Raw genomic sequence first — 26,121 nt, forward strand, 5'->3', positions numbered from 1 at the left:
ACTCAGCCAATCAAAACTGCCCAAAAATAGGTGTGCCAAGCTTGTAGCATCATACTCAAAAAGACTTCAGGCTGTAATTGGCAGTCTCACAAACTGAGTCAATTCAAACTAAAATAACTTCAGTTTTTATTTGTAATCCATGGTGTACAAGGGTGTAGATGAGAGAGAGCCAAACAAACTTGAGACATATAAAGACACAATGTACTTAAAGAAGGCATCACACCTTTCTGGTCTATAGCTTCCATGGTTACATAAAAGGGAGAGGGCAGTAAATGATACAAATGTCATTACCTGAGCCTTTCTGTGAGCCTTTCCTCTTCTTGAGTGCTTTCTGGAGAATTTCCTTCATGGTTACCTTCAGACTGTCCACGGGGATTAGGGAGAAACCATGAGCAGCATTTCTAAAATGGAAAAGAGCGGAAAAGGTTAACTCTCTGGGGTCTGAGGGCATTTTTTTGATTTTACATATCTTCTGAATTTCACCTTTTAAAAGGCAAATGCATAACATGATACCCATGTGTTTTATGTTAAATGTGCAGAAAAACCTCAGCTCACTGTATAATGAGGCACCACTTGTCCTAGAGCATTGTGTAAAGAGATAATTTGGCCCTAAAGATGAGTTGAAGTCCGATTTTTTGAAATTCTTCAAATCTCTTGTGAAAACATACCATTACTCATGTGGACAAATTTTTTTGGTGCTTGAAATGGGTTTACCAAAGTTTTAGGTTCACAAAAGTAGTGGAATATATGAATAAAATAGTAGATAAATGCATAATAAATGTCTAAAATGACATTTTGTAATATCGTTGTCTGTTGTACATTTCACCAAATGTAAGAGGGACTGATAAAATGGAGAGATAAAATGGGACTGAATAATGACTTCATACAACATATCAAGCTTCATGGATGTGTGCAAATGAAAAATTAGCATTACAACAATTTTTTTTCTCAAACCAAACATTCATGTATATAAAAATCCACAGAGAAATAACACACCATTAGCAATATTTACATAATGTGCATGTTTTCATGTTTCACTTTTTCATCCAGTAAACCAAATATTTACTATGTATAAAAAACACAGAACAAACACATTATTTACAATATTTACATAATGTGCATGTTTCAACTGTCATGCCATGCTGCAAAACAGTTTCTGTCCAGCTGCATGCAGAGGGCAACATCACACTCCCTGCATTTTCACGGTGTGTTCTTTCGTTTGCCTTGGCTTTGGCAATGTTCACATCTCCTGCGACCCACGGTGGCTTTCGCGCAGGGGCCTGCTGCACGGACATCAGCAATAGGTACAGGAAGATGACCTGCAGGTGTCTGGGTATGAGTTGTGCGGAGAGGCTTGCCACAGAGCTCAGCAGTCAGCTCCTCCATGAAAGCGCTATGTGTCATGGGTTTTGTTTTCTTGGCAAGAGAGTTCCTTGTGTAGAATGAAGCTGTTGGTGGTGGCAATGTCCAGAAAATGGTAGAACAGGTTTCTACGCATGGTTTTGTGTTGTCCAGAGTAATACTGAATGAGCTGATCTGATCGATCAACTCCACCCATGTGTTGATTGTACTCTGTAACTGATGTGGGACAGGGGATTGATACCTTTGTCCAGGAACCATCTCGTCGTTTCACCCTCATGTGCACAGTTTTACCGGAGTGTGTTGTGTGAAGTGTGGAGCAGACTGATACTTCCCTCGTGTCCATCCATTTCACATAGATGATGGGGCCATCCCGGATCCCTCTTATGGAGCTTCTTTCTGATTTCCTTGTGAGGGCGTTCAGTTCTGTCCTAGGGCAGTCCTTGCGGTTCTCCGGTAGCCTGTGCCAAGGTAACATGGTTGCACCAGGGACATCACAACATCGTAGAACAGGCCATGTCCAGAGGAGATGTCACTTTTCCTAGTGTAAATGGAAAATTCCACTGTGTAGCCATTCCTTGAGTCAGCCAAGACAAACCGCTTGAATCCCCACTTTGTGGGTTTTGCTTTCATGTACTGTGTCATCCCAGTTTTAGCCTTGGAGGCGACCATTCTTTCATCCACGTCTCTGTGGGGATGATAAAATGTCTTGTGCACATTCTTGATGGTGTTCATCAGGGGTTTTAGTTGGAAGAGTCTGTCATGGTCGGCTGTGCCCTTTTTTCTGTTGTTATGGACATCCTCATCAGGGTCGCTAAGATAAATTATTGCTCTGTCTCTGTCCCATGACATGATCTGTGATGGAAGTGGCAAAGAAAAAAGGCAATTCTGCCTCCAGTAATCTTTGATGCTGTTGAGTTTCACCATGGCCATATACAGAAGCAGCCCAATGTACTTGTAAAAATCCCCAGTGTTCAAGTCTGTCTATTTGTACTTTTGTCTCTGTGCTATTTGTTTATCAGCCTGCTTGTATGTACTGTACTCGGGGGGCACGGGACCTCTTGGCGGGCCAGGCTGGTGATGGCTGTGGTGGAGGGGCTGGTGGTGACCTGGTGGCAGGCAGAGGTGAATCCTCTCTGAAAAAAAGATAACAATTTAGGACATTCACTACTACTAAGTGAAAGAAACTTCTCACCCCTTTCTCTTTCCTTCCTCCAGATCCCCCACACACATCAAATCACACATGAATGAGATGTGGGGATGGGGATACTCTTTGTTTCATTTCAAAACTCTACAGAAATTTCCAGCAATTTCACATTTAGTATAAAAATCACAAATATAAATAAATACAATTCTATGAAATGTCTCAACTGTACAGAACAATATGATAAAATAGTCAATGGCCAAAGCATGTTTTCAAAGTGTGAATGGAAGTGAAAAAAAATATTACATTAGTTATTACATTAGTTATCAAAAGGAGATCACATAGAATAGCCTAAATGTGTGTGATTTGGATGAAGAGGTAGTTCAGAGATACAGTACGTTACTTTTGGGGAATTTTACTGTTTTTCCCCACTACCCAGAGTCAGAAACTAATACATTCCTTGTTTTTTATGCATTTGGTGTTATGAAGTTGTTGAATCTCTATGGTATAATATAACATAATCATGATCCTAGAATTGTGCAAAACTAAGCAAGTGAAATAAGTGGGGGTGAGGGGACGCCTTTTTCCTTTTTCTGAGGGGAGGCCCAGAGTCTCAGACTTAGCTTTAGCTTAGCACGAAGTGCACTATTACTGTAATATTGCAAACAAGGTTTTTGTAAAATAAATACACTTACCTATCTTCGGAATCAAACCCTTCAGGCTCTGAAACTCCCCCTCATCCCTGTCGCTGTTCTCCAAAATCACTGCTAAAACTTCGCTAACTGTACTTCTTCACCATTTTCTCTCCTCCTCCTCGTCTTCTTCTTTTTCTTCTTCTTATATGTGTTTTTTCGCTGACTTTCTCTTTCCTCCTGTTTTTCTGCAGCGTAAGGTGACGGGAAGGTCCTTAGTGATTTCCCGAGTGTCCATTAGTTTGTTTCAGCCAATGCAGACGGACATACGAACCCACCAATTACGTATGGTGAGAGACAGATGAGAGCTCTCTTCTCTTGCTCCTAGCTCGCTGTGTGAGTCACGTACAATCTTGTGAGAATAATGACTCGGAAGCGGAGAATCTACAGATTCTGACAATATATGAACCATATTTCTGTGTTGTATTATCGCGGCAATATTAATAGAAACATCATCTCAATCATCCAGAGTAGAAAAATGCAGTAAACAACAATCCACTGGCTCTGGAACAGCACAACTGAAGACACATGGCTGTTCATCGTAATGGCTTCTTCTGATTGAATAGACATGTGGGCATCTGGTTTCACAGCAGTGTGTGTGTGTGTGTGTGTGTGTGTGTGTGTGTGTGTGTGTGAATTTTAAGCCGCCAAAATAGGATGCAAGAATACACAGAACAGATCTTTGTAGCTACAACAAATATATATATCTTCTTATGTCTAGCTTAACCTCTTGGTAATACTTTCTATGAAGCCCATGTCTATAATACATTATACTGTGCTTATAACAATGTATAATTAAAGTTATAAGAACTCAAATATTCATAATTCTTTATAACAATAATCATAATATATAAAACATTTTATAATGACTTATAAGGTCAAGTATCATAATACTTCATAATTGCTGACATTTTTTTGGCAAGGATCATAGTGTATTAATTCTCATAGTTGTTATACATTATAACCATTTTACAATGCATTATAATCAATGTTACAATGCATTATAATGTGATTATAAGTTACTCTAAGTGGTCATTAGGTGCTTTAAGTAAAGTAATGCAATTCCTGAGGTATAGGCAGATATACTACATTACAAGCTGGTTATAAGTCACTATAAATGGCCATTGTTTGCTTTAAGTAAAGTGAAAAAAATATCCCAGTGTTTCCCATAGGTTGACTGCTTTGGGGGGGGGGACTGAAACTGGCTTATTTGAAAATTGATGACTACAGGGCTCCGGTCAGAGAACAGTCATCAGTTGGATTTAAGCTCCTTATTTGCAAAATGGAAATGGTACAAGTAGCACACATGGTACAGCATAGTGGTGCATAATTCTCTAGTTTCTGAAATAAAGCACAAAGAAACAAATGCATGCATATCTGTAAATTGTTACGGATAGCCAGCATTAATTAAAAGCAATTAAAGGACTGTAAAATGAGGTTGGCATACTCTGTATGACTGTGGAATCACTAAACAACTGTTGCGGTAACCACCACTGCTATATTATCACATTGAATCCGTTAACTGTGTTCACAGTAATACAGGGTAGGCTTCGGTGGTATCAAGGTATTACGGTGTACCAGGCTATTTATAAATGCCGAAGGTATGATTTTCAATACCGTCAAAAATACAAACGCTCGTCTTTCTATTAAACTGATACAGAGATGCTGTATTAAGGTTAGGGCTGAGCAACATGTTACAATTTTCCAACCAGCCACCATGAGCCCAACAACCGGCGAAAGCCCATATATTCACATAGGTGTGTGTGTATGCGGCACACATATTATATATTACAATTTACACTGTCAGTGACTTCTATATTCTATATTCAAAATAAAGGTCTTTGGACATAAATGTCTGAAAATGAGGAATTCACAACATAAACATAGGCCTTGTACATTACTTGAGTATTTTCTTTTCATGTTACTTTCTACTTCTACTCCATTACATCTCAGGGAAATATGTACTTCACTACATTTATGTGACAGCTTTAGTTATTTTCCAAATTTAGATTTTTACACACAAAACATATGAAGAGTTTATAATATATGATGTTTTGTTATAAATTAAACTACCTAACAGTTTATAAAAGTACAGCTGATTAATCAATTAATCAATTAGTTGATTGACAGAAAATATTTAACAATTATTTTATGCCAACATAAAATAAAGCAGTAAGTAACGCCTTGACAAACACATCAGTACATCTTATTTTGGTCACCCACACAGGTGAACTTTAGCTCCAAATGACATCAAAAGCGCAAAATGGCTGCTCCCGTATCTGGGATATTTTGGCTTTATTACAGTCTATGGGAAGGAAGTGGAGACACATCGTCCATCTATATGTACAGTCTATGGTCCTGACCTACTAGCAGTGGCTCGCTTAGGGCGAGTCGCCCTTTTCGGATTAGATTTGAGGATGCTGACTGGCTAAATTTTATGTCATACGTTCATATCTTTGGCTAAACTGCTACTCAGACCCACCTCCTGTGGGTGATTTCTCCATCGCCCCAGAGCTGTCGAGACTTGAGGACATGAGACAGGAGGAGGGGACGTGTAGGAAAAGCATGTATGTTTCGCAGATGATTTTCTATCATATTTTACACATATTAATTCAATTCAATTTTTTATTTATATAGCGCCAATTCATAACAGAAGTTATCTCATTGCACTTTTCCTAGAGCAGTCTAGACCGTACTCTTTATAATATTAATTACAGAGACCCAACAAATCACAACATGGCAGTTGTAGTGTAAAGTCATATGAAACCATGTGTGATCAAGTGATGTGAGAAGATCAAGTATCAATATGTTATGGTCTAATTAATACTTCTCCTCACTCCATAAAACTGTTTGAGTGAGGGAAAAGTCGCACCCTTTCTAAAGTGCTATGATTGATATGTATCTAGACACACGGTCCACAATACGATAAAAAAGACTGATATGAAAATGTTTGTTAGCTGTCGGATTTGGGCCAGCAACACGAGACATTTTAATTAATTTGTGCCACAGCCATGAAGGCCTGCAGTATATGATTAATAGACCAATAGGACTGGGTATCCTTTCTGCTACTTTGAGAAACATAAACATGTTCTTCTACAAAGCCTTTTTTTATTTAACAAAAGGAGCCTAATAATTGCTAAATGCTTTCTACACATAAGAACACATACAAACTTTGTCTAAATGACACGTCCAGTCTAAAATTTTAAAATGGGTGAAATAACGATTTAAAACAGGAACTATCTGATAAAAGAATAAGTAAACAAGACCATAATCTGACCAGACTTTCAATGCTAACTTTAGTTTGATACTCATGCTGCCGACATATTTCGTACTAAATAGTAATACGTACCAAAATATTATTTAGGTATTTAGGTTTGATACCCAGCCCGTAACGCCGCATGCTAGATATATTTAGAACTAAAACAAACCAGCACTGCATCATTGGTCAATATGAATCATGAATAATTTCACCTTCTGATGGCAAATGTTAAAACATGTTTTTGAAAGTATTATTCACCCCTAATATCTGTTAACCTTTGCACTCCTAGTACACACAGTACAAACGCAGCATACACAACAGTGCAGATAGTGTGCAGCATGATGCTGTATGCACTGGCGCATCAATCAGGAAAAAAAACAGTAGTAAAATTGCCATAGCCTAATAAATTCCATTGGCGTTTGAAAAACTCCAAACTTGACCAGATGACTTTTCAATCAATCTCTTTTACTAACACAGCTACACACTACACACCTCCTGTGCAGACAAGGATTTTCTGTCTCTATGCGCATTCCTTCTTTCTCAACAGCAGCCAGGTCAGAGCTTAGCATACACTGACCGTTCTATTGGCTATATTAGCAGCAAAAGAAAAACACTATGCTTGCTGCAACGTGTGTCCTCCAAGAAACTTGATACAAATTATATTTGTTGCTAAGTTAGCAACAAATATAATTTGATAAACACAACTTTCTGTATTATAAATTAGACAACATTACAGTTAGCAACTTCTTTTTGAAAACACGAGTGTTGATATTTACATGTAGAAAATAACCCTTCCTAGCGCCTGCAGGCTGTTATAGCGTTAACTACAGCGCAAAAACAGCCCAAACTTGTTTGGAGCATGCAGAGAGTCTCCTCACAACATAACATCATCAAACATTAACATTTTTTGCACCAATGGCTGTATGTTACCACAGGCCTGGAAAAATTAGGATAACCACAACATTCACATATTCACCCCTAGTGATGATTATACACATGAATATATTACTTAATTCATACTTACATTCTGACAAACAGCGACTGTCTGGAAGCTAGGCCAGGTGAGGAGTATTTTTCCACCAAGGCTAGAGTGCTGAAACCAAACTTGTGGATTGGCTCATTGGAGTCCAGTGGAGGGAAGTCAGTGTCCACCTCGCCATCATCTTCAGCAATGTGGAGGCAGTAGGCGTTCACATTCTCACTGTAGAGAGATGTGACAGACAGAAGAAGAGTTTGTTACACAGAAATTGACATTCTATGAAACTGGTGTTGAAATGTGTTTGTACTCACTTGAGTTTGGGTTCTCGTCCCTCACTTGTGTACTGCCAACAGATGAGACCGATGAGGTCTTGGACGCGGGCATTGGCGATGGTCACCACTGTCATTGGATGTACTTTCTCCTGAGCCATCTGCATTGAGAGGTAGACATCTATCTTTTTTGTAGCAGTTGTGCCAATGTGGCCCTAAAAGATGAAGAGACACTGAGTACATCATGCAGAGAAAAAAACAGCATAAACTACCTAAAACTTTAGTATTTACTCTGAAGGGGAGCTTCCTTACAGTGTAAATCAACATTTAATCATGTGATGATGCAAGACAAACCACAACAGAGATAGACATGACAGAAGATAGAAGCATTGCATTACAAAGATTCTCAGACAGGCAGAGGGTAAAGTGCACTGAAGTGTGCCAAAATTCATTTATAGGTATGGTGCGTGAGTGTGTGTGTGAGGAAAATGTATATACTGTATATCTATAAATGTCGACTTACCGACAAATTACAGTTTTTTTAACCATCATCATCAAATATAAATCTAAGCACGCTGTATATACTGTATATAGACATGTATACATGTACAGGATATACTATACATAGCCACCTATTTCATTTAGATAAAGGAATCTATTACATTAATCATTCAATATTTATTCCAGCACTCTTTGCACTCTGCACCCTTGCACTATTGTATTCTTGTTTACAATTTACAGAAAGTTTGACTTGTATGTAGACATTGTATGATGTTGTTCATTGTTGCATTTATATATACAGTGGTGTGAAAAAGTGTTTGCCCCCTTCCTGATTTCTTATTTTTTTGCATGTTCGTCACACGTAAATGTTTCAGATCATCAAACAAATTTAAATATTAGTCAAAGATAACACAAGTAAACACAAAATGCAGTTTTAAATGAAGGTTTTTATTATTAAGGGAAAACAAAATCCAAACCCTACATGGCCCTGCATGAAAAAGTGATTGCCGCACCTGTTAAAACATAACTTAAAAAGAAATCAAGAAGGGGGCAAACACATTTTCCCACCACCGTGTTTATATATGCATCTATATTTTTAGCTATATGTGTATTTCTACCTATCTTCCTGAAAATAGTTCATGGAACGGTGTGCAACACTGAGAGCAACAAAAACTGGTGTCAAATTACTTGTATGTGTACACATATTTGGCCAAAAAAGCTGATTCTGATTAGGAGGGGGTTGACCAGCTGAAGGCAACATCCTGTTCCCCATACTGAATCACCCCCAGAATCCCAGGGAGTTTGTTCATTGTGAGTGATGTGAGCCTATTCATTTTTAAAATTTTATTTACCCTGTTATTTTTATTCTTATCATCATTATTATCATCTTTCTTTTTTTCTATAGACATGAAAGTCTGTCTCTGACTTATGTTATTTTGTGTGGATTCATATTTTGGTACATTCCAATAGCTTCCTTTTATTAACAGTTACAATAAAATGCTCCTAACTCAAATGACAAAAGTTGAGCACTAATGTAAACACATTGGTCTTAACAGTTTATTTAAGAACAAAATTGTCATTTTAAATTGACTAAAACTGCCTTCACAATGTATGAAGTAAACCTATGAATAAAGGTTGATTGAAAGGTATTTATCTTTAAATCACAATAAGTGTTTTTGCATTCCTAAATCTAAACTCCTGTGATTGATCAGTAGACGGAACTCCCTAAAAACTTGGTATTTCACCCAGATGGGCGTGGTTTTGCAGGACGTAGCAGTACACACTTCAGCGAGCTCCATGACCGCCTCATGCTCTGAGTGCACGTGAGGAAGGTAGAGTGTATTTGGTCTGTGACCTTGGAGATGATGAAAATAAACTGCACTTAGTTTTATTGTAGGCTACTTTATATGATAACCTGCGTATACCTTTGTGAGAATGCAGAATGCAGAACAAGTCTGCCTTGTAAGCCTGTTTGGGCTGGGCCGGGCATCTATTGATGTAAGATACTACATTGATATCAGAATACAGACCCTCTGTCGTAGTAGATTTTTGTTTATGGACATAGTTTAGCTTATCTAAATGTCAATATATTTAAGCACTATTTAGTTGTACATATTTTCCAGTATAACATTATGATGGTCAATTTGAGAATTTATCAACAGTCAGGTAAAAGTAATTTGAAAATCTGTAGGGAAGTCTAGTCCCGATTGCAGCTGTGCCAGCAGTACAAGGAGCCAAAATCTAAGTGTATCTTCGTAATTAGATGATCACAAAAAATAAAAAATAATCTCTGTTTGAAGTTACAATTAGGTGTGAGGTCCCCTGTAGGTTTAATCTTGGGGTTAAAGCAAAGATTAGGTTACTTTTCATGGCGGATATCACAAATGACTTGAATAACGAATAATGAATCTTTTGGAAGTTCTAATGTTCATTTGGTTTTGATACTCGAATATATTTGTTTAGCCAACTATTGGTTTAACATGTTTTATGAACAGTAAGAAACCTGATGCCCACAGTGATTACCACTGTTGTTTTGTAATGTTTTTAAATGATCTTTAATGATTATTATTTGAACTCTCTGACCTACTGATAGTTTCAAGTTGAAAATGTATAGAGTTTCAATGCTTAACAAAGATTGACTTTGAGGCTATATGCAGCTCCAGTCTGAGTAGAATCGTGATGATTGTATTCTCCTGCTGACTATGCGCGATTCCATTCTGAGTGAGGCTGCAGTGATTAGTGATTACCTGTTAACTCACCTGACCTATTTAAATAGGATCATATCCCTGTTTTTTGTATGCAGTGATGAAGGCAGAGCGACGTTTTGTATGTTACCAGACACATGATTAAGTAAACTCAATTGAATGGCTCCTGAGTGCAAACCTTGCTTTGTTTTATGTATATATGCATCTAGTTGTTCAGAGTGCAGTGAAGAGCTCACAAAGATTAGGTTAATAAACAACTTTTTAGGTTACAGTTTTGCTAGCTTATCCAAAAAGTGACGAGATGACCCAATGCAAGCCAACGAGAATGCGCATCAGGCACACAACACTTTGTGTGATGCAGGACATAAGGCACCGCCCCCAAGTGAAATACCAAGTTTTTAGGGAGTCCCCTCATTAGACAGAAGGTTTGCTGTATTGGATTAATTCAATCCAACAGAGGAAAATTATAAAAACAAACTTTACCAAACTGCCTATTTTTCCTTCTCTACAAAATGACTTCTTTAAAAGAAATACTGGAAGACACAAATAAACAGGAACCAAAATGGAATAACTCACCTTGCCATCAAATTTGGAGTATTCATTGAAGGGATTGTTGAGCTGCTGTGGACACTGCTCCAGCCGCAGTGAAAGGGTGGATTTGGTACCAGTTGTCCGCGGCCTGTCTTTAAAGTCCCGTTTTTCAAACAAGGACCCCAGATCCTCCACTGGATAGAAAGCATAAGAGCAAAATCAACATGCAGCAAATACTTGGTTATTTTTTAAGTACATTGAACACAGTAATTACTTTCTTCTTATTGCAGTAACATATCTAGATAAAAGGATTTTATGTCTGGATGGAAAAACTGTTAACTGTTCTTGTGATCCAAACTAGTTAAGACTACTAAGAGTATTGCAGAAAATTGCAGCATCTCCATTACCGGATATATGTGTTTACCAGTTGTCACCACTTCAACCAGAGGGTGATTTTCTTCCTTGTTTTACTTGAATTGTTAGAGGTAAAAGTATCCAGTAATTCACAAGAAAAAAAGTAAAGATTAGAGGAAAGTCTTAAAAAATTTTAAATCATTTGCTGTAAATAATTTTTTTCTGCTTTCCTATCCCAGGGGGCATGCATAACAATTCTATTAACACACCTCAGATGAAAAGTGAAACGTAGGGTTTTGCTACAAAATTAGTAACAAGTGCAGCTGGTAAGAAACACTACCTGATTGGGAGGATGTCCTCTCTTTCCACTGAATGTTTTTACATTTTATTTGGTTCTGCCGTTCTTTCCTTAACCGTTCAAGTCTTTGGGCTGAAAAGAAAGAAGAACATTTAACATTTGCAAGCAAGCCAAAGTAGCTAAACACCTGGTGAAATAATACATTTTGTTTTGTTCTCATTGAGCCTGTGAGAGCAATATGAGAAGAAAAGGACATTTGTTTTTTCAATTTGACACACTTAATCTCTGCCATGTGATATTTTGACTGACATGACCAACCCTATAAAGACAGTCACACATACAAATATGAATAGTACACACACCAAGAAGAGCTAATGTTAAAAAAAAACTCGTATACTTTGTTCAAAAGTTTTTGGTTCATCCCTCTTATCTTACCAGCAGCCCCTGGTTTCTCACGGCTGTCTTGTTGGAGTCCTGATGAGACAGCCGCCACAGGTCAGTACTCAATCTCAAATCTGAAAGTCTCAGAGGATTGCAGCTTTCTACCCACAAGCCAGAACCACGACCAGCACTCCACCAAACTTTGTACAAAAGTCAAGGGAGCCAAAAGGAGACATGCTGTCTACCTTTGGACTCCCTCTATCACCAAAACCACATTTACCTTCCAAATAGAACACCTGAATGTAGCTTTAAAAAGATTCACTCTTTTCATTTGATTCAAACTCACAATACTGAATTTTTACAACACATCATATTACACACCCACATCCCAACTTAAACACAGTATACTCATTTGATGACTGATTTGATTATTAGATGTTGATTAGCACACCAAACCTTGAGATTTAAAGGGCTAACATAGGAACATCATGTGACAGAGTCTGAAATCCGACAAACATAGTCCCGCTGGTGACTGGTGTAGAATTGTCTGCTTAGGCAGTTGAGAGTGCTGCTACCACACATTGGCATCAAAAACAGCAAAACTGAATGTAAACATGAGGAATGACAAAAACCAAACTGCATCAGACAATAACCATTTCCCCAGACATTGCGACATGCTACTTTGATTAATCACTGAGAAGTACATACAACTTGATCGATTTATCAATCTCCTACTGAGCTGAATCAGACAGATGCTTACTCATCTCATTTTGTTATATTTTGTTCTTACTTATAAACATGTGGCTTTTGGTGTTTGATGTAGCACCACTGGTTGTTATCGCTAAAGGTCAATAAGCCTAATGTTATATTTCTTAAAATGTAGTAATTTCTAAGAGGAGGCACTCTTTATGTCATGCAAGGCAGAGCGCCACCACTATAAAACGCAGAGCGCAACCCTAGATAGAACTGGCAAGCCTTCTTCCAGTTTGAACATTTCTTACAGAAAAATTGCTAGAATTGAGGAAAAAACTGCAGAATCTAGTAAACTAATTAAAGGGAAACTCCAGTTTGTTAAAATGTGGGCTTTATTTTCACAGGCCATAATTTTTATCAGTAATAATAACTCACCAATGTACTCACCAAAGTAATGGCTAAGATCTGGTAACACGGAAACATCACTAAAAATAGGTCCAGCAGGTCGAGAAACTGGAGCAGTCAGAAGATCAGACAGGTTGAAAACAAATCAACAGTTTGTCCAGATGATCTGAACCCCTTTATTTGGAGGTCAAACTGAAAGTGAGCTCCCTTGAGTAAGTACAATAGGTCAAAGTTAAAGCAGGAAGTGGGTCTGTAAACTGCCATTAAAGTTTACAATAGACTCTTTGAGTGATAATTTTACCATTCACTGGATTCAATTCAATTTTATTTATATAGCGCCAATTCATAACAGAAGTTATCTCATTGCGCTTTTCCTGTAGAGCAGGTCTAGTCTTTATAATACTCTTTATAATATTAATTACGGTACTCTTTATAATATTAATTATGGATTGTTTCCAACCTGTCTGGTTGTCTGACTGCTTGTGTTTCTTGACCGGTCTGACCTAATTTTAGTAATGTAGCCGCGGCTAGATTCCAGCTGGGGACCTGTCTTGCTTATTATTCCCTAGCTCTCTCCCCAGGTTTCCTGTCTATCTCTACTGTCAAACTATCAAATAAATGCATAAATGCCACCCAAAAACAAAGAGTCCCACTCCTTTGCCATAGCCGCTGACATATATAAAGTTCTACAAAGTGTCACTTGTCTACTTGATGGCATGATAAAAAGAACAATCTGGCACTGCTTGATTTACAAAGTATACTGGCATACAAAAGGAGCATTAATCATTGTTAATGTGATCTGTGCTACTCATTTTATAGCAGTTGATAAAATTCACACAGCAAACTGCAATCTTACCCCATGCTTTCCACCTGTGCGGCAACAACCTTCAATAACACACAATTTGACTTGAACCTCACTAAACCACTGGCCCAGATTAGACACAAAAACCCCTCCAAACAACAGCAGAACAGGCTTTCTGGCTGCCCCCACCATAATGACAGGAGGGAGGTTTGCCTGACAGAAAGCTTGCCCTGCTAACCAGCCAGAGCCTGGAGATGAGCCTACCCGTGTTGGAGCGCCGCCGGATGCCAAAGTCCCAGCTGGAGGTGATATCCATGGACTGGGAGAGATCACAGGCATGACTGTCTGTCACACTGCTGCCCCCCTCGCTCAAGGACCCCGACCCTGTTGATCCACAGCTGCTGCCAGGCACCAGAGCCAGCTGGCACTTCTCCAGATCCACATCCTGGTCTATTAGTACCATCTCACACATTCCTGTATCATCACTGGTCACATGAGACTGTCTGATGTGGGCCAGAATGATGGCTGGATTGTCCAAAAAAGCCATTTCTTCTGCTTTATAAAGTGTGATTTATAGCTTTGGATGATTTCTCTTTTTCTCACTCTCTTGCCTGTATGCCAGAGGATCCCTTTTACTTCCTTTCAATCTCTCTCTGTGAGAGTATTAAAGTAGTGGCTGATGACAAGTGAAGAGCAGTCATCTTTTCCATCTCCTTTTCTTGCTTATTCTCTCTGCCTCAAGGCAGGAACGGTGCCAGTACCTGTTTGAAATGAGATAACATTAATTATATGGTACAGAATGGAAATGGTGAATTCAGCTTGAGAGTTAGAACCAAATCCGTTTAAAAAATAAACATATTAATATTTACGATTCTAAATGGTTCTAAAGCTCAGTTAGGTATGGTAGGGCACAACTTCTGTTTGGCGTGTTCCAAACATGTAATGGGGACCTTTTCATGCACCTATCACTTTGACTTGATGTTGAAGTAAAGACCACTCCTGTAACTTTCCGAAACTAACAATCCAACGTTCATGCTCACTTCATGCCTTGACTGGTCAGCTGTGTGGAGGTGGGAAAGGAGTCAGGGTTTGGAATGCTCTCTCAAGCTCTCTTTTTTCCATTCTGGACCTAACTGTTTCTCCCACTTGTGAACAATTGAATGTAACACTATGAATGCCTTCCAGGAAAGACTGAAAATGTGTGCTGTTATCCCCATATTTAAACAATATCACACCTCCCCCTCTCTATGAGAGCCCCGCTTTTCACCCCGTCTTCGAGCGTGGCTGTTCGGATCAGGTATAAAACACTTTTGATTTCAGACATGGTCACACAACACCTTGTAAGAAGTTTTGTTCAAGCATAATCCGACCTTTAGTCCTTTTGGGTCAAGTTCCAGAAACACTGGATCACTGATTTAATTCCAACCAAAGATCAAGCCAAAGAATAAATATCACTTTGGTGATCAACAGCATATTTAAAAATCAAAAGCATATAGTAATATGCAAAAAAACCTGAAGTAAAGCAAAGACTTAGGCTTCAAAGATTTTCAATTTGTCCAATGTTGGTAACACAGCCCTATGAACAGTCAGCCTAGAGTCTGAATGTATAGCACAATCCCTTTATGCATTACAGTGTACATCTTTTGTGTGTTTATGACAAGGAGGGAATAGACTATTCACACATCCAGTTTCTTTATAAATCATCTGCCATTCAACATGTTACATCAACATATTAGATAATGTCATTGGTCAAGGCTATACATGACCGGTAAACAAATGGCCTCTTACAAAACATAAGTTTGACTGTCCTGAGTATTTAAACTTTGAACACAAAGCTGTTGGTGAGCCGTGAGCAAGGGAAAAACAACCCCATCACACGGTGTTACATTAGCCTAACTGAACTACCTAAATTAGCATGTTAAATGCAGGATGCTGTGACACGTTAATAGTTCCCACTGTGACTTTGGGGCTTTACTGCAAAGAGCTTCTTCGACTGATGCTAATTGGAGCTAACGTTAATGCTAAGCTGCAGTGGGATGTCAAGTTTGTCAAGCTTTGTCACTTGAGACAAACCATTACATGTTGACAGTTTTATGGTTAGTTTCTCTAAAGGCAGACGTGGTTTATATGTGGTAATAATGTCTAGTGATACTCTTAAATACCGTCACCCAACAACCTGGTTAACTAGTAATGATTCCCGGTAGCTTGTTTGACGTTAGCTGATGTAGCTATTGTGTTTCCTGGCTATTCCAAACCTCGCTTATATGCTAACTTAAAACTCTTAACGTTACACATTAACTTAGCTAAAGCAGGGTTCACCTCCTAAAAGTACCAACAAGGTATATACTTGGTATTCAGATTGTAAACACTATTCACCAAATGCCAAATGGCATTGGTTGTATCTACTTAACTCGTAAGCTTGTTGAGGCAAACATCACTGAAGCTTTCTTTGGTTAGCTGGCTGTGGTTAGCTGTTATCATAGCCTCCCAGAGTAGTAGTTCATGACGACGCCCCACCTTTAAAAGTCACACCCGATGAGGGAGAGAAATGTCCACATTACCCCATTGTATCCATTCATAGTCCCAGTAGTGACAAATGATTCTTTTTTTTTAGCAATAACGCACTATAGCAAAATCATCGTATAAGTCAAAGCAATCTGCGGTGCTCAGCCTAGCAGTAGCAGCCCAGTTTCACTTCCGGTTCCATTTCTACAGAATAAAAGACGATATAGAACGATTACATTTTTGCACAAAAATCAGCTAATTTATCAGTGAAATGCAACCAAACATTAATTGCAACATTTTATGCTAATGAATGTTCTATGTAAATGTCTGTATTAATCAGAGAAATGCTGGTATTTGGCTACATGTAGGCAGGGCCAGATTAGAGGCCCCAGGGCAAAAATGAGCTGTGGGACTGTACTGACCACCAACTTCTCCTGCTCTCATTGTGCTTGAGCATTGTGTTATTACTTGTTAATTACTGATTAGTTTATGGTAACTTGATTAAGCACACATATTTGACATGTTATCATGTTAGCAAACAAACACCAGATCCAGATGACACGCAACATATTGTTACAATCATATCTAATAGTTCCCATTGTGTGCAGGGTTTTATTTCATTTTTAAGAGTCGGTTCCTGCTAAGAAATCATCATGTAAGCACAGGATAAACTGTAGGACCTTGTGTAATAATGCAGGTGTCATTTTAAGGTCCCAATCATTTCAATTTATATTGTGGCTTTGCCTGTTTGGTAATTCAGCCTTGAATGTACAAATCAAGTGGTTTAAAAAAACGCAGCAGGTCCTCAAAGTTGGCCATACAGTACAACTGAGACTGAAGTGAACACTGTATGCATTATGTTTGATTATTAAAAGTACAGTTCACCCCAAAATAAAAAATAGGTCATTTGCAAAGGTGGTGCACCTGTGCTGCTGGTGAGCGGGAACCCCTTCAGTGCCGGAGGTAAAGTCTCTCTTCACATAGATGGAGTTGACATTGCAAAGCCAGATGAAATCTTAGTGGGAGTTGGTGCCCTACTGGGGATCTATTTCATCTTTGTAGTTAGATATGCAGAGAATACAAGGAAGTCATTAAAGTCATTAAAATGGCATATTTCTTGCTCTAAATGCTTTATACCGATATTGATACACAGACATTTTGTCAGCTGCCTATGATTATTTTGAGCCATTATATTGTCACTCAGAGTATATGCAAATAGTTTTATGGGAACAAGTACAAAAAAGTGAGTCTCATATATGAGTCTTCACACACAAGCACACACACACACACACACACACCCTAGTTCTGAGTCAAGTCCATTGTATTGAATTATTGGATTAATGGATTTATTGACATTATTAAAGCTCAGCCTATGACTTAGCTACTGAGATGTCTAACCCAGGAGTGACCTGGTTGATGAGCTTAGCTTTGGCTTAATGTTACTGTACGCTGTGTGTTGCAGTTTATTACAGAATCCACAGGCCGTTGTTCGGTTGCAGAGTAACAATCTCTTTATTTCCTCCACCGTGCTTAAATGTTAACAAAGTCCATTTACCAGTTTCCATCAAAAACTAAACACTCTGGGGAGTAGAAGAGTCATTACTTCTACTTCTAATGTTCATATTCCAATGTGCCATAAATGTTGTCTTAGCCACTGACAAATCCCTGAGAAAGTGAGTGAAGAAAGTGAGCCACCTTAACCTCCTGTCCACGCCTCAAGACTCAGGATTGGCAGCTATTGGAGCTATTTATCAGAGTTTCAGGAGCAGGACCGCACCTCAATCACACCACTTCTGGCATTCCCATAAATACCCACCTAAACCATCTCCTCCTCTTTCACTCTCGTATTCTGCACCAGAACCGACATCACGCAGCATCGCCCTGAGCACACTCAGAAAAGTGAGCTAACGTTACTACTTTACCCTGTGAGCAACTTCATCCATCCACTCACCTCATCTCGAACATGGACTTTGTCTCACTATCCCCCTTTCCATAATCCAAAAGCCGTCCACAAAGTGAACGAATCCAGCAAGCCCCTACACAGTCCCTTCCTTGCCCACTTCCCTCAGCAGAAAAGAGAGGAAGAGGCAATTTAAGGACAGTCCATCACTGCCGTTGCAGTTTTCTGACTCCATTGTCTAACAGGACAACCAGGGGAACCTGGCTCCAGAATGCCAGTGCCCCCTGCCGCCCTATTCAAGCAACCACAGCAGCCAACCTTAGCATGGGAACCGGGCACCAGGATCGCTCCCTGCTACCCAGAAACAAGCAATTGCAGTACTTCCAGCAACCACAGCAGCTGGTTTTAGTCGGGGCATTTGACGATGGGGTGCCAGAGCCCCCTGCAGCAACTGCTGCAGCTTGCTCCAGACAGGGCTTATGGCACCAGGATGCCAGGATCTTCCGTCTCCCAGTCCCTGCAGCTCTCATTAGTTGGAGCCTTCCGCACCAGGATGCCGGTGCCCGGCTTTCCTCCACAGCCCTTGCAGCACACCACATTCCTTCGATACTTAACTCTGGTCTTCCCTCCCAACCTATTCCAGCCCAGCAGGCAACCGTCAACTTCACCCCGTCTACAGCCAGTCCTCCCATTCATCATCCTAACTTTTATCTCCAGTCTTTCTCCAGGGCCCACCAGTCTACTCCAACAGATCATAGACATACACAGATCTTGTTCTCCTCATCATGATATGTCAACTTTGCCTACATATCATTCTCCAAGGGCGAGCCTTAGCTCTCATTTACTATCAGTCGCTTTCCATCGTCAATGAATAAACTAACCGTTCCATTTTCCTGGACAGTCCAAGCCGTGCCAAACTCTGTATTTGGTTCAAACTTCTCGCCAAATGGAACGGGATCACCTTCTTCTACGATGTACAACTGGCTCACCCACACGACATCCATCTTTACACTGACCTGCTCCTTCTGTTGGGTTTGGGGGTTTCTACAATAGAAACTAGAATGGCCCCGGAGCTCGCAAGTGAATGCCAGGTTGCTTCCTCCACTCTCTTCAAAAGCTAGCCCATAATAGTCGCAGCTATTCCGTGGGGCCACTAACAGTTCTGCAAAGCCCATTCGTGTATACTTTGACAACATCGCAGATGTAATCAACAAGTTTGCCCCATCTATCATACCGTCCATGCATGCCTAAAATGGCACTCCGTTAACACACCATTTATTTTCTCCATGCAGCTCATGTTCTCGATTCCAATGCCATCGCTGGCTCTTTCCTGTTTCCCATTTCAGAAGTTCAGAGGCTCTGGCCAGCTCAAGTCCTCGCCACCTTCCTCTTACCGCTGACTTGCTGTCAGTCTGCATCCAAACCATCTGCTCTGGATACAGCATCCCCAATGTTGCTCAAACTGTAGAAGCCATGTTCTCACTTGCTTTCAGTCTCCTCAGATGCTGGATGGATTCACCGCCTCTAACCTTTGCTTTGACCCACGCTGTCACACCTGCATTTCTCAGTCAAAACCATGGTATTTACTTAAAGCGAACCAAAACCAACCAATCCAGTCAGCTTACACTTGACTTTTACTTCAAAGTCCAATCACTGCTGAATCCTTTCGAGACCCTTGCAAACTTCTTGCAATTCCAGAAATCCCAGCATAACCATGACAGATTTTCTCTGAGTCCGGAAAAGTGATTCTGGTTCCACCAGCACTTTCGCCACAGACTCTCATCGTCCTGCATTTCTCCTGTCCAGTACTCCGGTGTTCACTCCTTCAGACTCATAACTGCCACAACGGCATCCCCGAACATGTAATACAAATCATGGACTGCACAAGCACATCACTGCTACATACGTTCAGATCTCAAAGATCTCAGACCCGCTCAATCTTGTCTCAAGTAACTGGAGGCTTTTGGGGGTCCATCGCGCCAGGGTGCTACAGCAGATTCTCCACGAAGCTTCCCCACACAAAGCAATGGACAGAAGTACAAGCGTTAAAGCTTCACTCATAATCTTTCGTTTCGTCAATAATTCACTTAAATGCATCTGTTGATGGTGTGGTCCTTGCTAGTGAATTGGACCTATTTAGTAGAGTTTCAGGAGCAGGACTGCACCTAAACCACACCACTTCCAGCATTCCCATAAATACCCACCTAAACCATCTCCTCCTCTTTCACTGTTGTATTCTGTGCACCTCCCTCCCACCCCTTTCTTTCTCTTATTTTTCCCCTCCTTGCTACTCTCTGTAGGGTCCCGGGTGGGTCCGTCATGCCCGGGTGCTATAGTGGATTCCCCACGAAGCTTCCCCACACAAATCAATAGACAGAAGAAGAACAAGAGTTCAAGCATCACTCATAATCTTTCGTTTTTGTCAAAAAAATCACTTAAACACATCTGGTGATGGTGTGGTCCTTGCTAGCGAATAGCCCACTACTAGCTCATTTGTTCTGTATACATTGAGCTGAGAGTATTTCAGACAAAATCCCTGCATAACATTGTTAACTACAGCAGTAGTTTAAGGTTTTGTCACTTCCTGTTTTATTTTGTAGTGTGTTCATTCTCTTGTGTGTCTTGTGGTTTCACTTCCTGTCTTTGTTTGCTTTCCCTCCAGTTTTGATTGTTGGCCCTTCTTTGATTGTGTCCACCTGTGTCTCATTGTCTCACCTCCCCTAGGGTATTTAGTCCCGGTCTCTGTCTTTGTTTGGTGTTGGATCATTGTTGTTCCTGTCTGGCGTTGTTCCTGTCTAGCGTGTGTCACTGTCTCGTGCACTTTTGGTTGTACCTGGTTCCTGTGCCCTGTTCCCCGGCATTCTCACTGAGTTCTGTTTTGGATTCTTTGTCTCCCTTGGACCTTGGCTGCTCCCTATTGGACTGCCACATTGGACTCACTTCCCTGTTTCCACCACTGCCAGCCGGTAACCCATTTTCTTATTACCTGTTGGTTACCTGTCTGCCTACCGGTCTCTCTGCCTGTACCTGCCTATATCTGCCTGTAAACCATCACCCCCAATAAACACTGTGGCCTTCCGGCTACTTCACCCTCATACAGCTTCCTGGTCATCTGCATTTGGGTCCACATACCACTACACATCATACGACAGAATGATCCAACCAATCCTCGACTCAGCAGAGCTGTCCAAGGAAGCGGAGCAGGTGGTCCGTGATCTGATGTGCCTAAGGGACATATGGGGGAAATACGTCCCGCAGAGAGGCCATCAGATGTCGGGTAGAAACAAGACTTTCAACATTGCCTGGGCTGAGGGAGGCCATCCCTGTGTGGCTCACGGACTACCTGCGTACCCAGACACCCCAGCCTGCTACTGCTCAGCCAGTTTTCCAGCCAGACTCCCTGCCTGCTAGTTCTTTGTGCTGTCTTGGTGCCTTTTGGGAAAACCCCCAGGAGGAAGCGTGGCTCCCACAGCCGCTCGCCTGCCCCGCTGGTCCCTGCTGGATCGCAGCAGCCATCACTTCCTGGACTCCTTGCTGGATCACAGCAGCCCTCAGTTCCTGGGCGCCCCGCTGGATCGCAGCCACCTCCTGCCCCGGTTGGACCGCAGCAGGCCGCAGAACCGTCTGCTGGGTCACAGCACGCCACTGAATTCTCTGCTGGGTCGCAGCAGTACCCTCCTTCTCTGCCGGAGTGGCAGGCTCCAGGTTCCCGGACATCACTGGTTCTGCCAGCTCCTCTACCAGTCTCTCCACCGCCTGCTCCCTGTCCTGATGTCCTGTCGCCGGCTCCCTGTCCTGCTGTCCTGTTGCCGGGCCCTGACCTGGTTCTCCGGCCTCCTGAAGGGTTTTGCTTTCGCCGCCAGTCTCCAGAAGGTCTCCATCTTCGCTGCCGGCCTCCTGTGACCTTCTCCTGTGCCACCGGCATTCCGCCAGGCTTCCAGATGGTGTTGATCTTTGTCACAGACCTCATGAGATCATCTCCGCACATGTCAAGCCCCCGGGCTTTCCGCCCGAGGTCCTCAGCTCCACACATGTCCAGCCCCCGGGCTGTCCACCCAACGCCCACCACTTAGGCCTTCTAATAATTTATTTAATCTGTGTAATTTATGAGACCCAGGAAATAGGGGATGGTAGAATCTCTAAAAAATCTAATTTTCTTTTCCTCTGAAGAAATATTGTAATGCATATGTAGCCTACTGATAAGTACATACCAAAACATGTCATGATCATCAATATAAATCATAATTCCATGTTAAAGATAAGGCATGCAGCATTATATATGGTTGCTCATATTTGTTGGTAACATATCTTTATTCATTGATGGCACAAACATGTGACTGTGCATAGTGATGCCTAGCGGTAGGACTGGTAACATTACAAGCAGACAGATTTAGAAATGACTGTAACTCATATTGAAGTTGAAATTGAATAGGAAACAGTGCATCATCATGATAAAGTTAACGGCAGGCACACAATGTGAGCCATAGCTTAGCCTAATATTTTGGTTTGTGTGCTCCACAAACTATTCAGCTGGAAACAAAAATTGCTGTGCCTCAGACTTCCTTTCTAACACCCCTATTAGATAAGAATGGAATAACCCATTGGCTGTGACAGGTATTTGCATGTTAAGACACCAAACCATGACATCTTAAGGCATAAAAAATATACCTGAAGTGTTAATGCATACATTTTTGTTGTGTTAACGCATAAAAATATAGTGTTAACACGACCAAATTCTACCTGTTAACATGCATTTTAATGTAGTCTAAACAAGAAATATCTAAGACGTTACTTGGGCAAATAGCCTTCCATATATCAAGTGTAGACCACACAACTTCAATTTCATGTCATTCAGATGTTTGTTACTTGTGGCTTGCTTCCTGTTGCCTGGAAGACCTGGACAATGTACACTCAAGTTACAACAACTTCCTGTTTCATGGCGAATAATGAGCCATCATGGCAACAGCTTTAGATGAAAACTCACAATCTTCACTATTAAGCATCGTCAATTTTGAGGTGGATCTGGTTAACCTACTATGAGTTTTTAAGAGTCTAGGGACTGTGACTTCCTGTTGCCAGTAGGTGGTGTTATGACTATGTCTGAATATTGGCATCTTCAGGCTGGCACTCTTATCAAACATGGAAAACTTAAAAAAAAAAATCTGACGATGTGGAGCTGAGGTAGCACAGTTACTTATTTTGGAACCAGGTAGCACTGCTACTAATTTTGGACATCTAGGTGAAATGTATTGCAGGGGCTGCTGTGATGAAATTTTGTAGGGGGCGCTATTGAGCCATTTTGCCACACCCAAGCCCTAGACTATACCAGAAATCAAAACACACCCCTTCTGACACGTGTGCCAAATTTCGTGACTTTTACACTATCCCCAGCCGTTTTGAAGGCTAAAAGTCATTAGGGGCTGCTATAGAGCTGACGGGCCACCTCCAAGCCCAAAATTGGACTCAAATTAAAGTATATACCAGTTCAAGTCTGGGTGCAAAGTTTTGTATCTTTTTTAGCATTCTAAAGGGGCTTGACAAAAAATGTGGGTGGCATAACACGAATCAGACTATGATTTGGTCTATTTATGTGCTGTGCCACGCCCCTTTTGAAGTTCATTGGTCAATATCTTAAACTAAATCAAATATCAACAAGCTTAGTTCAATTTCTTATAATCTTCATCCAATGATGATCCACCGAAAATTTGGTAGTAATCGGACCTACGGTTTAGGAGGAGATGTCAAAAATATGTTTTTCAAAAAAATTCTAAATGGCAAAAAATCTGGTTAGGTGGACTTTAGTGGTCCAGGAGACTTTTTTGTAGAGCACATTGAGCTGGACTTGTGAGAAATTTCAAGTCATTGAATGATGAAAACAAACAATTTCTGATTCATTGTCTGATTTGTGTTATGCCACGCACATTTTTTGCCCTTTTAGCACCCCTAGCGGTTGATTTGAAGGAAACTTTCAGGGCATGTTTCAGGTTCTTATGTAGACATATCCTGGAAGTTTTGTGATGACTGGACAAACAATGCCTGATTTCTAGTCTGATTTGTGTTATGCCACACCCTTTTTTTTCATTTGTTGCAACCCCTAACAGTCAATTTGAATGAAACTTTCAGGGTACGTTTAAGGCACTTCTGTGGACATATCCTGTAAGTTTTGTGATGATTGGCCCAACAATTGTTGACTTTGGTCTATTTATGTGCTAAGCCACGCCCCTTTTCAAGTTCATTGGTCAGTATCTTGAAAACTAATTAAGATATGATATCAACAAGCTTTATACAGCTTGGTAGCAATCAGACCTATGGTTTAGGAGGAGATGTCAGAAATATGTTTTTCAAAAAAATTCAAAATGGCGGCAAATCTAGTTAGGTGGACTTTAGTGGTTCAAGAGGCTTTTTTGTAGAGGACATTGATCTGGACTTGTGAGAAATTTCAAGTCATTTGGACGGTGTGAGGGACGTGGCCTGTTCAAAATTGCATTTTTGGGCCTTAATTATAGCGCCACCATGTGGCCGATTGGGCTAATATTTCTGTTGAAGCACATGAACATAATTTCCAGGTATTTGGCCAAGTTTTGTGTTTCTAGCTCATTCCAGCTCATGGCAATTTGAGCTGAGGCATAAGACAAATAATAATGGTAAGACAGCACAAACTGCAGTGGGCTGCATTTTGAGATCAATTTTACTTTGTCAGTGTGTTTGTGTGTAGGCCTATATAATATACTGTACCCTATATAACTCAATCACATATATAATATACTGTATATCCCTCAGTCATATTATATTGTATGTCAGGCGAGGAATGGAGTGGAGCGAGGAGAAGAATCGAGGAGGTACAAACTGAGAAATGAGAAAGGCCTTAACTGTCAAGCATAATTTAGCTGTGTGTCAAAGAATGTCTGACGGGCGGAAACAGAATCCCAAAAGACAGTTCTGTCAAGTGTCTTTTCGCACTCGCATTACATATGTCTTCTTCTCCTTTCCGGCAGACTAGGCACTATTTAGTGCATTGGTGCCTCCCACTGGTTTAGTAACGTTGTTGCTACTTTTGCCCTCTGAGAGCTATATCTTGTGATTATACATTTGTGGTTTTCAGTATGTAATGTGATTTGGTGGTGCATATAATGTTCACAAGCAAATTTGCAATTAATTAAATTCCCACAAACTATTTGCCTCATGGTGAACCTGGAATCTTTAGGCCCCTGAGGGTCTGGGCCCCAGGGCCCAGGGGCAGTGGCCATATTTGCCTGGTTGATAATCCAGCCTTGTGCATCTAAAAAAAAAAAAAAAAATGTTTCATGCTTGATATACTCCTGCAAACCCACATTCATCTATTTTTCTGCAGAAATGCTTGTAAGAGATTGCGTGCAGACCTCCAATGACAAATTGTCTTAAGAATTTAAGAAAGAGCATCAAAACACACAAGATACTGCATCATTGGCAAGTGTTCGCGTTTACATGTATGTTCAATACAGAGGCACCAGGGCGGGACTGGGGGGAAAGGCCCTTTCACTGATCACTCCCCCCGTTCCCAATCCCCTCCAACAGCTCCACTGATGGCCCACTTCCTGAAACCGCTAGCTGGAGAACTACCATGCAAATATATTCAAAGCAGCTTAGGTTTTGGAATGGTTCGTTGATTATAGCAATTTCGTAAAGATGCGACTCTCCCCAAAGCTGTGAAAAGGTGTGAGAGAGGATAACGCAGAAGAAAATACACGACGACCGGTCGGATCCAACTGTTAACCTCGCTGGGTAAGTGAATTTATCAGCTAAACTAGTTAGCTAACATTAGCAGCTATGGTGCTATATTCGGTGTCTTTAAGCGACATTATAGCA

At 40.7% G+C, this 26,121-nt stretch overlaps 2 protein-coding genes across 14 annotated transcripts in view; one reads left to right on the top strand and one right to left on the bottom strand.

The window, feature by feature from the left end:
* mapkap1 (MAPK associated protein 1) overlaps nucleotides 1–16,582 on the bottom strand; it is a 46,297-nt gene extending 29,715 nt beyond the window's left edge. Inside the window, exons 1-8 of one of the 6 annotated variants that reach the window (XM_044173796.1) lie at nucleotides 16,389–16,582; nucleotides 14,136–14,632; nucleotides 12,026–12,064; nucleotides 11,633–11,722; nucleotides 10,984–11,132; nucleotides 7,745–7,917; nucleotides 7,479–7,655; nucleotides 292–401 (exon numbers count right to left, since the gene is read on the bottom strand). In XM_044173796.1, the coding sequence (XP_044029731.1) occupies nucleotides 292–401; nucleotides 7,479–7,655; nucleotides 7,745–7,917; nucleotides 10,984–11,132; nucleotides 11,633–11,722; nucleotides 12,026–12,064; nucleotides 14,136–14,418 (1,021 nt within the window). In that variant the 5' untranslated portion in view covers nucleotides 14,419–14,632; nucleotides 16,389–16,582. Of the gene's footprint in view, nucleotides 1–291; nucleotides 402–7,478; nucleotides 7,656–7,744; nucleotides 7,918–10,983; nucleotides 11,133–11,632; nucleotides 11,723–12,025; nucleotides 12,065–14,135; nucleotides 14,633–16,282 lie in introns of all 6 variants that reach the window. The other 5 variants (XM_044173800.1, XM_044173794.1, XM_044173797.1 and 2 more) reach the window with 5 other exon arrangements.
* Nucleotides 16,583–25,749: 9,167 nt separating this feature from the next.
* The window catches only part of mvb12ba (multivesicular body subunit 12Ba), a 41,907-nt gene continuing 41,535 nt past the window's right edge, over nucleotides 25,750–26,121 (top strand). For 2 of the 8 annotated variants that reach the window (XM_044173448.1, XM_044173447.1), the window contains exon 1: nucleotides 25,756–26,037. The gene's annotated coding sequence lies outside the window, so the exon portion shown is untranslated. Of the gene's footprint in view, nucleotides 26,038–26,121 lie in introns of all 8 variants that reach the window. The other 6 variants (XM_044173451.1, XM_044173453.1, XM_044173450.1 and 3 more) reach the window with 5 other exon arrangements.

The sequence above is a fragment of the Siniperca chuatsi genome, linkage group LG18 (assembly GCF_020085105.1).
Source record: "Siniperca chuatsi isolate FFG_IHB_CAS linkage group LG18, ASM2008510v1, whole genome shotgun sequence".
Taxonomy (NCBI): Eukaryota; Metazoa; Chordata; class Actinopteri; order Centrarchiformes; family Sinipercidae; genus Siniperca; species Siniperca chuatsi.